Below are 13,069 nucleotides of genomic sequence, written 5' to 3'. Positions count from 1 at the left end.
TGACAATCCATATCTTTTTTCTTCTTCTTTTTAATTTTTTTGTGGGGCTTGAACTCTGGGCCTGGGTGCTGTCCCTAAGCTCTTCAGCCCAAGGCTAGCACTGCATCACTTGAGCCACAGTGCCACTTCATGTTTCCTGGTGGCTAATTGGAGATAAGAATCTCATGGACTTTCCTGCCCAGGCTGTTTTTTTTTTGGGGGGGGGGCAGTCCTGGGCCTTGAACTCAGGGCCTGAGCACTGTCCCTGGCTTCTTTTTGCTCAAGGCTAGCACTCTGCCACTTGAGCCACAGCGCCACTTCTGGCCGTTTTCTGTATATGTGGTGCTGGGGAATCGAATCCAGGGCCTCATGTATACAAGGCAAGCACTCTTGCCACTAGGCCATATCCCCAGCCCCCCAGGCTGGTTTTGAACCATGATCTTCAGCCTTCTGAGTAGCTAGGATTACAGGCACGAGGCACCAGGGTCTGGCTGACAATCCATATCTTTAAACCACATTCTGTAGCTTCTATGGAAAAATACTATTTAGAATTCTCTTAAGGCATATGGAAAAGGCATCTTCATTCATGAAGCCCAGAGCCACTTACTTTTCTCAAATGAAGGAGTCACAGTCCCACTGGTGCTTGTGTTTGCTACTGGCTCTGTGGATGGACAGTGTAATTCACCATTTCCCATAGAGCAGGAGCAGCAACCTGTACAGGTAAAATAATGTGAAGATAGATCTCAACCACACAGAAATGGACAAGTTTAAAAGATCCCAGACAAAACTAAACAAACCAGTGCCACTCATGCAGCCTCCATGGAAATGGGTTCACATGAAAACTATCTAGGAATATCCAAATCTGTCTATAGAAAAGTTCACATTTAAATAGTGCCAGGCAACAATCCATTCCTTTATACATTGTCTCCTCACTGCACAAGATAAGGAAAAATACTTTTATTCATGCTGTTTTACTTCCACTGTGCTTTGAGAACTAAGAATTCAAACATTTTCCTAAAACATTTTATCAGTCCTCAAAAAAAATATACATCAATGCACTAATGATTACTGTGGAAAATTCAAACTTGCTGGCCTGAATTTGAAAGCTCTCATTCTGTGACTTGGCCTCTCTCCCTACCTGTCTGCCAAGCCCTTTTATTCAATGAAAAGCCTTCTCTTCTTTCAAGACAATTCTTTCGAGTCCTCAACAAGTTTCATCTGTGCCTGGGCTGATAAAATCCTCTCCTTTAAGTTCAGCTCACAATTCACTTCTTTCAAGAGCCTGTATCCTATTAGTATAGAAGATTCACTAAAAACAATTATATACTTTTTTCTTTTCAAATATATACTGCTGGAAATGTCTTGCTGGTTTACAGCCAGAGGGTTTACAGAAGCCACACTGAGTCATCTGCTATAGAGCTGTGATTTTTCCTCTATATAGTCAGAGAAATGCATGAAGGACCCTTTAAAACATCTCACACTTATACAGATATGAGTTACAATAGAATAGCTTCAATGATAAACTTAAAATTTAATATGCTAGGAAAATGAATCATTCTTAGGCTTAACCTCTCATTGATAACGTGCTAAAGTTCTGCAGTGATAGTCTCAAACACAGATTTCAAAGTATAAAATAAACGATTACAAATGTCTTTCTAAATTTAAGATGAAGATTTCATCTCAAAGCTATTATAGAATCACAGAATAATAGAAAAGAAAATAGATTATCTGACCCAGTCCTCTTGAGAGACTTGATACTTAAATCAGCTAAGATAACATTAAGAAAACACATATATAGGGCCAGGAATTTGGCCTAGTAGTAGAGTGCTTGCCTAGCATTCATGAAGCCCTGGGTTCAATTCCTCAGTACCACATAAAGCTGGAAATGGTGCTGTGGCTCAAGTGTACAGTACTAACCTTGAGCAAAAAGAGCTCAAGGACAGTGCCTAGGCCCTGAGTTCAAGCCCCAGGACTGGCAAAAACAAAAAAAAAAAAGAAAACACAAACACATATATAAGCCCAGCCCATTCCAACGACATACCTATAGGGAGTGAATGCATACGTACACACACACACACACACACACACACACACACACACACACACACACACTTGAACACAAGCACACAACAGCTATCATAAGATATTATGATAGGTCCTCCCCGACACATACAAAAGGTTTATAAAGAACCCGTATTCTCTTCATTAACAAAACCATTGCTCTCATATTAAAATAGACTCATTTTCCTTTCAATCCTAATTCCACACTAATAACCCATAGCTCTCTCAAAATGTGTAGCAAGGAACAGGGGTAAATGAACCTTTTCAATGGCCAAGATTGTGGAAGCCAGCCTGGACACCTAAGCACAGTATTATGTGTTAATACCACTAGCAAAACAGAGAATCAGGAGTTAGGAAAGAGAATAATCAGACAAGATTTTAAAACTATTTTCATCAGAAGCACCAGTGAATAATCAAATAAGCAATCAAGGCTTTTTTGTTTGTTTTTTGCTGGTCCCAGGGCTTGAACTCCAGGTGTGGGTCCTGTCCCTGAGCTTCTTTTGTTCAAGGATAGTGCTCTATAACTTGAACCACAGCACCATTTCCAGCTTTTATTGAGGAATCAAACCCAGGGCTTCATGCATGCTAGGCAAGCACTCTACCACTAAGCCACATTTCCAGATCTACATAAGCCTTCTGAAATAGTAGTTTCCAAGGCTACTTCAGAGAATCATGACATAACTCATCCACCTATCCATCTATTTAACAAATGTCAGTAAGTATACTTAGGTCCTGAGGGTATAATGACAGACAAGTCAGATCCCTTACAGTTTACTGGGTTACACAAGCAACTTAAAAAAGCAGTTAGAACACAAATGAGATAAAAGAAGTAAGTAAGCAGAGCATTCGGTGGCTCATGCCTGTAATCCTAGCTACTCAGGAGGTTAAGATATGAGGATCACTCCAAGCCAGCCTGGACAAAAAAGTCCCTGGGAGACTCCTATCTCCAATTAACTATTCAAAAAACCAGAAGTGGTGCTTTGGTTCAAAGTGGTGGAGCACTATCCTCAAGCAAGAGTTCTGAGTTCAACAAGGCCCTGAGTTCAAGCCCCACAACCGACCAAAAAAAAAAAGAATGAGAAGTAGTCGGACTTCCTCACTATGCCTCTTAAAAAGGACTAGGTATGGGCTGGGGATATGGCCTAGTGGCAAGAGTGCTTGCCTCGTATACATGAGGCCCTGGGTTCGATTCCCCAGCACCACATATACAGAAAATGGCCAGAAGTGGCGCTGTGGCTCAAGTGGCAGAGTGCTAGCCTTGAGCAAGAAGAAGCCAGGGACAGTGCTCAGGCCCTGAGTCCAAGCCCCAGGACTGGCCCCCCAAAAAAGGACTAGGTACATACTCAGTAAATACCTAGGATGATTAATAAATAAATAAATAGAAGAAAGTGTAAACGTGTGTAGATAAGGGCTTGCTGTCTTCTGACTATTCATTTATTTATAATGTGGGTTTAAATTTGTTCTCTTGCTGGAAATGGTAGTGACAGGATTTAAAATCTATTATGGAATTTATTTGCTGTTTTTAAAAGGTGGGGGAAGAGGTCTCAGCAAAAGTCTCTGACAATCCTTGTTCAGTGCTTCCCACAGATGCTTTCAGGCTTGTGGTAGCCAGTTCCACACTTGTGAAAAAAGATGACATAGAGAGCCAACCGGAGGTAGAAGTCTTCAACCCCCAATCAAACAGTAGGCTGGCTGCTTTATAGGATAAATGTAAGAGTCTGCAATGAAAGTTAGGAAAAGAAAGATGTTGGACATGATCAGAGAAGTACTGTAGGCTTAGGGAAAGATGCTTTAAAAATTTCAGTGAAAGGATCAGAGTGTAAGCCCCCCTAGTAAGCATTGAGGTCTTGGGTTTAACTTAGTATTACTAAATGACATAATTCCTGAGCTCAGTTTTGAAAAGGAAAATTGTCCAGAAGCTCAAAAGAATGAAATTCTTTAGAAATGACCTAACAGAGGAATTAGTAAACTTGGATTAAAAGGCCATGAAGTAGAATAAAGAAAGGTATGAGTGACAGTATGGGGAAAGCATAGAGGGTTCTATAGTCTAGACTGGAGAGAGCTGGAGAAGGGAAGGGGAAGAATCGGGTCTGAGCAAGGCTTGGCTAGGTTAAAGAATGTCTTAGAACTTACCAAAAGATTATACTCACAAATAGACTTACAAAGAAAAATGTAACAAATAAATTTGAAAGCTCTTCCTGTTATGACCATAATTCAAGTTCATATGAAAATACCTATGACTTCAGAATAATTCAAGGAATGTCCTTTACATAAAGCCCTTAGGATATATACTATAAAGACATGGGCCAGGTTTATAAAATGTAAAGAGCATACTTGTTTCAGGGATAGAACTTGTGAAAAGTTCTGGTTCATTTGTTGGTGCCGGACTCTCCTCAAAAGCCGTGTTTCCAGGCTCCGCTGGTTTGTGGCTCTGTGGCTGGCCAAAACCTTCATAGTGTCCTGCTTGAGTGGTCCGGTTCATGCACATGAGTGACACGCCTGCTATTAGGATGCTGCAGAAGAGGGTGACTGCTGTGGTGATCATCTGCCAGCATTTGGAAACAATGTTAGGTTATATTTTTTCACAATCCCATCATGTTGCCAATCTTAGTAGAATATATGTGTGTGTGTATATATATATATACACTTGAACTCAGTATCTTATGCTAACTCTCACTATCTGGTGCTCTACCACCTGAGCCATGTCACCAACCCCAAGAATATTTTTTGACAGAAAATAAGTTGGCATAGCTTTAACTATAACAGTGGGTCTTAAAATTGGACAAAATAAAAGGAATGTAAATTACTTATAAAAATTAGGGCTTACTTGCACTCATATGTTTTCTAAATGCTTTGCTGTACAAAACTTGGTTAGTGTTATAGCCATTGGTTTTCCTTTATGAGTAATGAGAATGACTATTGGTAGACCTTTTCTTGACTGCTAAGATTTTGCAAGTAGTTCAAGCATAGTTCAACTAGAAGCTTCTTTATGGTAACGATAGTAAAAATAAGGCATTATAGGTAGTACTTATTAGAACTAATGAGAAGCTAGCACTAATATAAATCTTTGTCACATGAATGGAATTATATTCAAAATTGCAAGACAGAGAAAAAGAGTAAGAAATCAAAATCATTGGAAGAGTTTTTTGAAAAACACTTATCCTTTGATCCTACCCTAAAGAATTCAGCAGGGGGGCTGGGAATATGGCCTAGTGGCAAGAGTGCTTGCCTCCCATACATGAAGCCCCAGGTTCGATTCCTCAGCACCACATATATACAAAACGGCTAGAAGTGGCGCTGTGGCTCAAGTGGCAGAGTGCTAGCCTTGAGCAAAAAGAAGGCAGGGACAGTGCTCAAGCCCTGAATCCAAGCCCCAGGACTGGCAAAAAAAAAAAAAAAAAAAAGAAAAGAAAAGAACTCAGCAGGTCCCATAGACTATATACCTTAACACTATTCTAATACATTTTTCTGAACTTTATACTTTTAAAAGAATTAAAAGTCAAGAATTTGACATTTGCCCTTCTTGCTTACTTATTAAGTAGCCTTAAATTAACAAGTCTTCTCTCCAGGAAAGGAAACATAAGTGTTTTAAAGAATAATCCATTAAATTTTAAGCATTTAGAAATCCTCAGCTAAAAACACTTAGACATGTCAAATGTTCAGCATATTTTGGGGTGTGACAAAGGGATATAGGATCACTAGTGTGATATATGAGAAATTAGAATCGATTTTTCAAAGTTAACTTTAATGTAAGTATAGCAAAGTACATTAGCAAGCTAAAAAGAGACATTCTCAAGAACATAAATGTCAATAAATCCTCCTACCTGTTCTTTTCCATAAAAGAAGGCTGAGTCAATGCTATCTCCATTGTGTTTCCCAGTTATCAAAAGCACACCAACAAGGAGAGCAGGAATTCTACAATAACAAGGGTAATTGAGAGAAAAGAGACAATGAATGGCAATTTTGTATAAGTATGGATACATAAGTAAACACAGAGAAAAACACCAACTTACCCCCAGCCAGATATTATGATGATTCCAACAGGAATTTCAATACTCTCTCGTTTTTTCAAAAGAAACAAAGAAACTGCCAGAAGGCCTAAGAATAAGAAACAAAGATGGAAAGAAAAATAATTATTCTTGGCAGCTTGCTTGCCTGCCCCCCGCCCTTTGTTTGTAGGGCCTGAACTCAGGGTCAGGGTGCTGCCCTTGGACTTTTTTTCTCAAGGCTAATGCTCTACCACTTAAGCCACAGTCACTTCCAGTTTTTGAGTAGCTAACTGACAATAAGAGTCTCATGGGGACTTTTCTGCCCAGGTTGGCTTCAAACTGTGATTCTTAGATTTCAGCCTCCAAAGTAGCTTGGATTACAGACATTTGTCATCAGCACCTGGCTTTCTATCTCCCTCTCTGTTTCTTCCTTCCTCCCTTGCTCTTTCTTCCTTCCTTTCCCTTCTACCTTATTTCAGCATTACAGTTTAGATTTGCCCCAAAATGTCCTGCTGCTAAATAAATTCTGTCCCAAATATTTTGGAGCAAGTTTCCTCAGTTTAAAACCATTTATGTATCCCTTCTTATATTGTTTCTTTACTCAATTGTGTTTCATCAAGGAAGTTGGGTTTTTTTCCCCAAAATCTCCAATTATTTTATACTTTTGACTAGTAATAAATTTAATTATAATTTAAAAAATGTAAACTATTTATGGTAGATGCAGAGGAGAATTCCACTTGTGTAACTCCCTTAAACAATCCTATCATAATATTTAATGTACATATGTGAAAATGCAGCCAGGTAAATTGAGGGATGAGTAGTTTTGGGAGAGGTGGGTGACATTGATCAAGATGCACTATACTCACAAAATGACATGTTGAATTTAAACCCATGTATAACTACTTAAAGATAATAAAAAGGAAAAAGAAAGGGCTGGGAATATGGCCTAGTGGCAAGAGTGCTTGCCTCCTACACATGAAGCTCTCGGTTCGATTCCCCAGCATCACATATATGGAAAACGGCCAGAAGGGGCGCTGTGGCTCAGGTGGCAGAGTGCTAGCCTTGAGCGGGAAGAAGCCAGGGATGGTGCTCAGGCCCCGAGTCCAAGGCCCAGGACTGGCCGGAAAAAGAAAAAAAATAACTACAAACTGAAACATCCTAAGAACATTCCACTTGGTTGGTACTAAGAACTTCTTGCAATCCTCCTTCTCTTCCTCCTCCTCCTTCTTATTTTTTGCCAGTTTCTGGGCTTGAACTCAGGGCTTGAGTACTGTCTCTGAGTTTTTGTGCTCCAAGCTAGTGCTCTACCACTTGAGTCACAGCTCTACTTCTGGAATTTTTGGTGTTTCACTGGAGATAAGAGTCTCACAGAGTCCTGCCCAGGCTGGCTTTGAATCCTCAGATCTCAGCCTCCTTAGTAGGTAGGATTACAAGAGTGAGCTACTAGAGACTGGCTGAAAGTTGTATTTTTAGAAAATGCCTTGAGTTTAGTATAGTGATGGAGCTGAATACAAACATGGTATGAATGTAACACAAATATCAACATTTTTGAATTCTTGAACTTTCCTTATACCTTATACTTATCTCTTTATACAAGTAACACCTTATTTAATAAATTCTACAAAACTACACAATCTCAGAACCATAAAGTTGGAAGGAGCCCATGTTTCAAATTAACATCCTTTTGTAGATAAGGCAACAAGGGTTTGCCCAAGTCACATTGCCAGCAGAGGGCAGAGCTGGTGCAGAAACCCAGTCCTCTAACACAGGGGAAATGCTTCAACTCTTTCAGTGTTTCTCAAACTCAGATCTGGGATCCCTGAAGCTATAGTCTTCAAGATCTGTAAATAGATTTTTATCTAAGAAGCCTCTTTGGTTTATTTTTAATCATCATCTGTGTGCCCACCTAATAGGCAAGTACAGCCTGGTGATTTCAGAGCTTACATTTGGCTTTCTATTAAATTTGAGTAGGGAAAGCTAAATGATATCCCAATACAAAATAGAAGCTCTGTGGTAGTTTGGAGAAAGAAAAGTAGTAATACAACTTCATCAAAACCCTTTATATGGAGGTAAAGACAAGCCAAACTAAAAACCAGGGAAATGAATTCCATTTTATATTTCAAGCTATGATGTACATTAACAAAACTAGATCCTTTATTATGTTTATTAACACTGCTATTTAAAACTGCTGGGCTAGCAACTTCATTTAAATATAACCCATGACTGTCGCTTTATGGGTGTGTATAAACAATTCATATCTAGATTGTGCAGATTAAATAACACTATGCTAGAATTAACATAAGTCTAGACTTAGGTCCGCTCAATACATTTGTACACTTTCTGTTTGTTTTTGTTTTTTTGCCAGTCCTGGGGCTTGGACTCAGGGCCTGAGCACTGTCCCTGGCTTCTTTTTGCTCAAGGCTAGCACTCTGCCACTTGAGCCACAGCGCCACTTCTGGCCGTTTTCGGTATATGTGGTGCTGGGGAATCGAACCCAGGTCTTCATGTATACGAGGCAAGCACTCTTGCCACTAGGCTATATCCCCAGTCCCCATTTGTACACTTTCTAGAGTTAGGTTTTCAAAGTACCAGAGAAATAAATGACAGATCCCAAAGTGGGGTGTGTTACAGTCATCAGGGCACTCTTCAAGATTCTATTGTTGTTTATCATTCCTGCCTTGTGAAGAGAACCAAATACTATTAGGCAGAATCTAGTCCTATGTCTCATGGAGGAAGCTGTGTGAACTCCTGCTTAAATCTGTTTAACTCTCTGGGCCTGTTTTTCTAATGAAGGACTTAAACAAGACCATCACAAAGATGATATTTTTTGGACTAGTTATACATTTAATATGCATTTGAAAAATTCTAATTAGTGTGTGAAACCTGTACTTCATTGATATAGACTCAATTAATTGAAGTTTAAAACCTAGGTCAACTTTAAGAAAACTATACAAGTGGTATGCAGATAGAACAAAAATTGGGAGGAAGGTTTGCAAATGAGTAAACTTAAAATATGCTTTTGAGTCTATACATATACTGTGCTACAGTATCCTGAAGGTTACAGGGACACTTCATTGGGGTCCAGGGATTCAGAACAACTTTGAATAGATTTTGGCATGCTTGGGGAAAGCTGGAGCTTTTGATAGTTGATCTATTTACTGTTCTCTTACTCTCGTGATAAATTTTACCTGAATAAACCTGGGGTCTTGATAAGGTTGGTCCATCTATATTTGGAATGACAGTTTCTAAGGTTCTTTCAATTTGCCATTCCATAAACACTCTTATGTTCGGCAAGGTGCACTTGCCTGTAAAAAGCACAAAGCAAGCCAGGTGCCAGGGGCTCACAACTATAATCCTAGCTACTTACAAGGCTGAGATCTGAAGATCTTGGTTCAAGGCCAACCCAAGCAGGAAAGTTTGTGAGACTCTTATCTCCAATTAGCCACCTAAGAGCCAAAAGTAGAGCTGTGGCTCAAGTGATAAAAGTACAGGGACAGCACCAAGACCCTGTGTTTAAGCCCCAGGACTATTGCACATATGTACACACACATACCCAGCATCATTTGTTTTCATTAAATTTTCATCTGTAATTCCTCATCATATTGTTGCCTCACAGCAAAAGGCTGTTGACCTAGATGGGACTTGCTTTTGATCCTGAAGACATGAAATCAGAGGTTTGCTTTTTGTAGCTACTTCCAGACACTAGCCTCCTAACAATTACACAATGTCCCTTTCTGCATTTTTTTTTCCCCCCAGTCCTGGGGCTTGGGACTCAGGGCCTGAGCAGGCTTCTTTCTGCTCAAGGCTAGCACTCTACCTTTTGTGCCACAGCGCCACTTTCGGCTTTTTCTGTTTATGTGGTGTTGAGGAATCGAACCCAGGGCTTCGTGCATGCTAGGCAAGCACTCTACTGCTGAGCCACATTCCCAGTCCCCTTTTCGCAATATTTTACAGGTTTAAATTTGTGGTATGAATACCAAGTAGCCAGACAAAATTGTTCATAAACATATCAGAATGTCTACATTGAAATACATGCTACAGTTCAAAATACCAAGGAGTTAAAACATTTTGAATATGCTTTTTGGAATGAGAAACGATCATTCTCATTGGGTCTTCTTCTATTTCCATATCCTTTTGTTTTTTCTATTTTGTTTGTTCTCACATTACATTCTCCTGTTTATTACTACTTTCTGAGTGCCTACCATGCACCACACATAAATCCCCATACTTCATTTTATCTTTAAAATAATGCTGTATGGTACTGCAATCCCATTTTATAAGTAAAGACACTGAAGTCCTACAAGGTAATTTGTATAAGGCAAAGGAACAGTTTTCCAGTTCAGTAGGAGCTCTGGAAAATACCTCATATGCTTCTGCCTACTCTTGCCTTTTTCCACCTGCCTCCAGCACTTGTCTTCTTGGTGCTTCCAAAGGGGAGCTGTGCTGGGAGTGGCCTAGAGCTAATGACCCCAAGGAAAAGGACTATGTGCCTGGAAGGGCTGTGAGCCCAGGCAGAAATAGTGCATATCAGGAAACAGAACTCAGCTTTGCAGGCATAATGGCCTGAGGGAACACCTTGATCCCGTACCATCCAATTTCAAATAGGTCACTAGAAGCTGAGGCCTTCTAAGGGAGAGAGAGGGGAGAACAGAGCTTAGTGTTCATTCATGACTCAACTTACCTGTCCATAGGTAGGTGCTATACAGGGAGCTGTAGAGTAGAACAAATACCAAAATTTGTCCAACAAAATTTTTTTCCTTAACAAAATTCCATATCATCATTCCAGCACAGACAATAGACTAAAGAAAAAATTATTAAAAGACTTTGTAAATAGCTAATACAATCATAGAATGCATTAACAAAATAACTTTTAAGCAAGTCATGTAAGTTTTATTCACAGAAAATATAATCATTTTGAATTATAAACTTCTTATACTCTAATTTTAAGTTTTATAGTGTGTTTTGTTTTCAACAAAAAGACAATAACTATATTCTAAATATCAATTTTTATGATTTGAAATATGCAAAGATTTAACTAGAAAAATAAGATTGAGTTCAGTTTTTTTTTTTTTTTTTTGGCCAGTCCTGGGGCTTGGACTCGGGGCCTGAGCACTGTCCCTGGCTTCTTTTTTTTGCTCAAGGCTAGCACTCTGCCACTTGAGCCACAGTGCCACTTCTGGCCGTTTTCTGTATATGTGGTGCTGGGGAATTGAATCCAGGGCCTCATGTATACAAGGCAAGCACTCTTGCCACTAGGCCATATCCCCAGCCCCTTGAGTTCAGTTTTTAAAAATGTAGTTTCTATTAAAAATGCAATTTTATATGTTTCTATTATTAGCTTTAGCTTATTATTTAAGACCTACTGCAATATTTAATATATCAGATCATAAACAAATAACAATCAGAGTATAATTGTATTTGATAATGATTCTGTTTTTAAAATTGAAAAAACATTTCAAGGAATTTTCTCCTGTTCAATAGAATAGTATCCCTGCAAAACATAGTCCCATAGGTATAAAAATATCTACAGGTATACTAACCTGAGCAATGAGTAAATTAGTAGTAAGCATATGAGGAAGCTGTTTATATTTCTTACTCAATAGTAGAATAGCCAGAGACCAGATCTTAAAGACAAAAGGTTAAAAAGTTATTGCTGCTTGTGAATCTTTATAATTACTTCTTAAATACACATTGATTAACACTATTTGTATTGAGGTATTGGATCAAACCCAGGGCCTCCTGAATGTTAAACAAGGGCTTAGAGCTATATCTGCAGCCTCATGACTTGGACTCCTTGGAGAATCTTCTTTATTCTTCTTCAGAAAGAATTTCTAATGTTTTATTTATTTATTTTAACCTATGCTAAAAGAAGAATTCTAAAAGAACGTTAAGGTAAATTATTCATCTGAAGTAAAATAAAAAAGCACAAGAAGATCCAATGGTAAACTTAACTGTCCAAAAATTACAAGGTCTTTGAGAACTGACGCTTTACCAGAGCCATGTTCATAGTATATTTTCAGTGGCTAGGGTGGGAAAAAGGATCACAGCCAACTAGTCAGGAAAGGAATCTTAGTGGGAGATGTAGCTATAATACACTATTCTAAGTTTTTCCTCTGGATTTCTACCATACTGGTTCATGAGGAATCTAAATTCTAGGTTATCTTACTTCAAAATACTAAAATTAATCTTTTGTATTTCTCAAAATGATTACTGTATTCTCTCTCTCTCTCTCTTCCTCTCTCTCTCTCTCTGCCATACATGCTAAACATATGCTCTATCAGTCTATTGCTGAGCTACACTCCAGACTCCAGGATTGGTTTTCTATTCTACCTACACAGTAGCCATGTAAATACGTTAATCAAATTTCTTCTTTCCCTCTGTACTGCTAGTAGATGCCTGTAGTGTTTTTTCCCCAAATTTCTCACTTATAATAGACATTATTTATTTATTTATTTATTTATTTTTTGCCAGTCCTAGGGCTTGAACTCAGGGCCTGAGCACTGTTCCTGGCTTCTTTTTGCTCAAGGCTAGCACTCTGCCACTTGAACTACAGAGCCACTTCTGGCTTTTTTTGTTTGTTTGTTTTTTCTGTTTGTGTAGTGCAGAGGAATCAAACCCAGGGCTTCATGTATGAGAGGCAAGCACTCTACCACTAGGCCACATTCCCAGCCCAATAGACATATTTTTAAGACTATGTGGCAGACATAGAATTTGTTAAATTTTTCATTAATTGTGCATCTATTTGTTGCCAATATACACATTCCTTCCCATCTCCTTTCATTTAACATTAAATATTGTCTTTTTTGCCATCCAGAATACTGCTTGAATTCAATAGGCAATTTGATCTATAAGACCTAGTTGTTAAATTCTTATTTAATTTCAGCTAGATATATCTAATTAGAGAAGTTACTAAAGTCTAATTAGTATTAAATATGTAGCTGAACATCAATCCAAAGATTTTTTTCTGATATCTACATGATTGCCAATAGAGCTAACAATGGTATCATGATTCAGAGTTAGTCAAATATTATATGTTATAG

The 13,069-nt window shown here is 38.6% G+C and overlaps 1 protein-coding gene across 3 annotated transcripts in view; it reads right to left on the bottom strand.

The window, feature by feature from the left end:
* The window catches only part of Gpr155 (G protein-coupled receptor 155), a 46,433-nt gene that overhangs the window by 15,177 nt on the left and 18,187 nt on the right, over window positions 1-13,069 (bottom strand). For all 3 annotated transcript variants that reach the window (XM_048345222.1, XM_048345224.1, XM_048345223.1), the window contains exons 6-11: window positions 11,570-11,653; window positions 10,711-10,828; window positions 6,054-6,138; window positions 5,865-5,955; window positions 4,375-4,585; window positions 587-691 (exon numbers count right to left, since the gene is read on the bottom strand). In XM_048345222.1, coding sequence (XP_048201179.1) covers window positions 587-691; window positions 4,375-4,585; window positions 5,865-5,955; window positions 6,054-6,138; window positions 10,711-10,828; window positions 11,570-11,653 — 694 coding nt within the window. The remainder of the gene's footprint in view (window positions 1-586; window positions 692-4,374; window positions 4,586-5,864; window positions 5,956-6,053; window positions 6,139-10,710; window positions 10,829-11,569; window positions 11,654-13,069) is intronic.

This window comes from Perognathus longimembris, chromosome 4 (genome assembly GCF_023159225.1).
Source record: "Perognathus longimembris pacificus isolate PPM17 chromosome 4, ASM2315922v1, whole genome shotgun sequence".
In the NCBI taxonomy this organism is placed as follows: domain Eukaryota; kingdom Metazoa; phylum Chordata; class Mammalia; order Rodentia; family Heteromyidae; genus Perognathus; species Perognathus longimembris.
The sequence above is the reverse complement of the archived record's forward strand: the minus strand, read 5'-3'. Positions and strand labels throughout refer to the sequence as shown.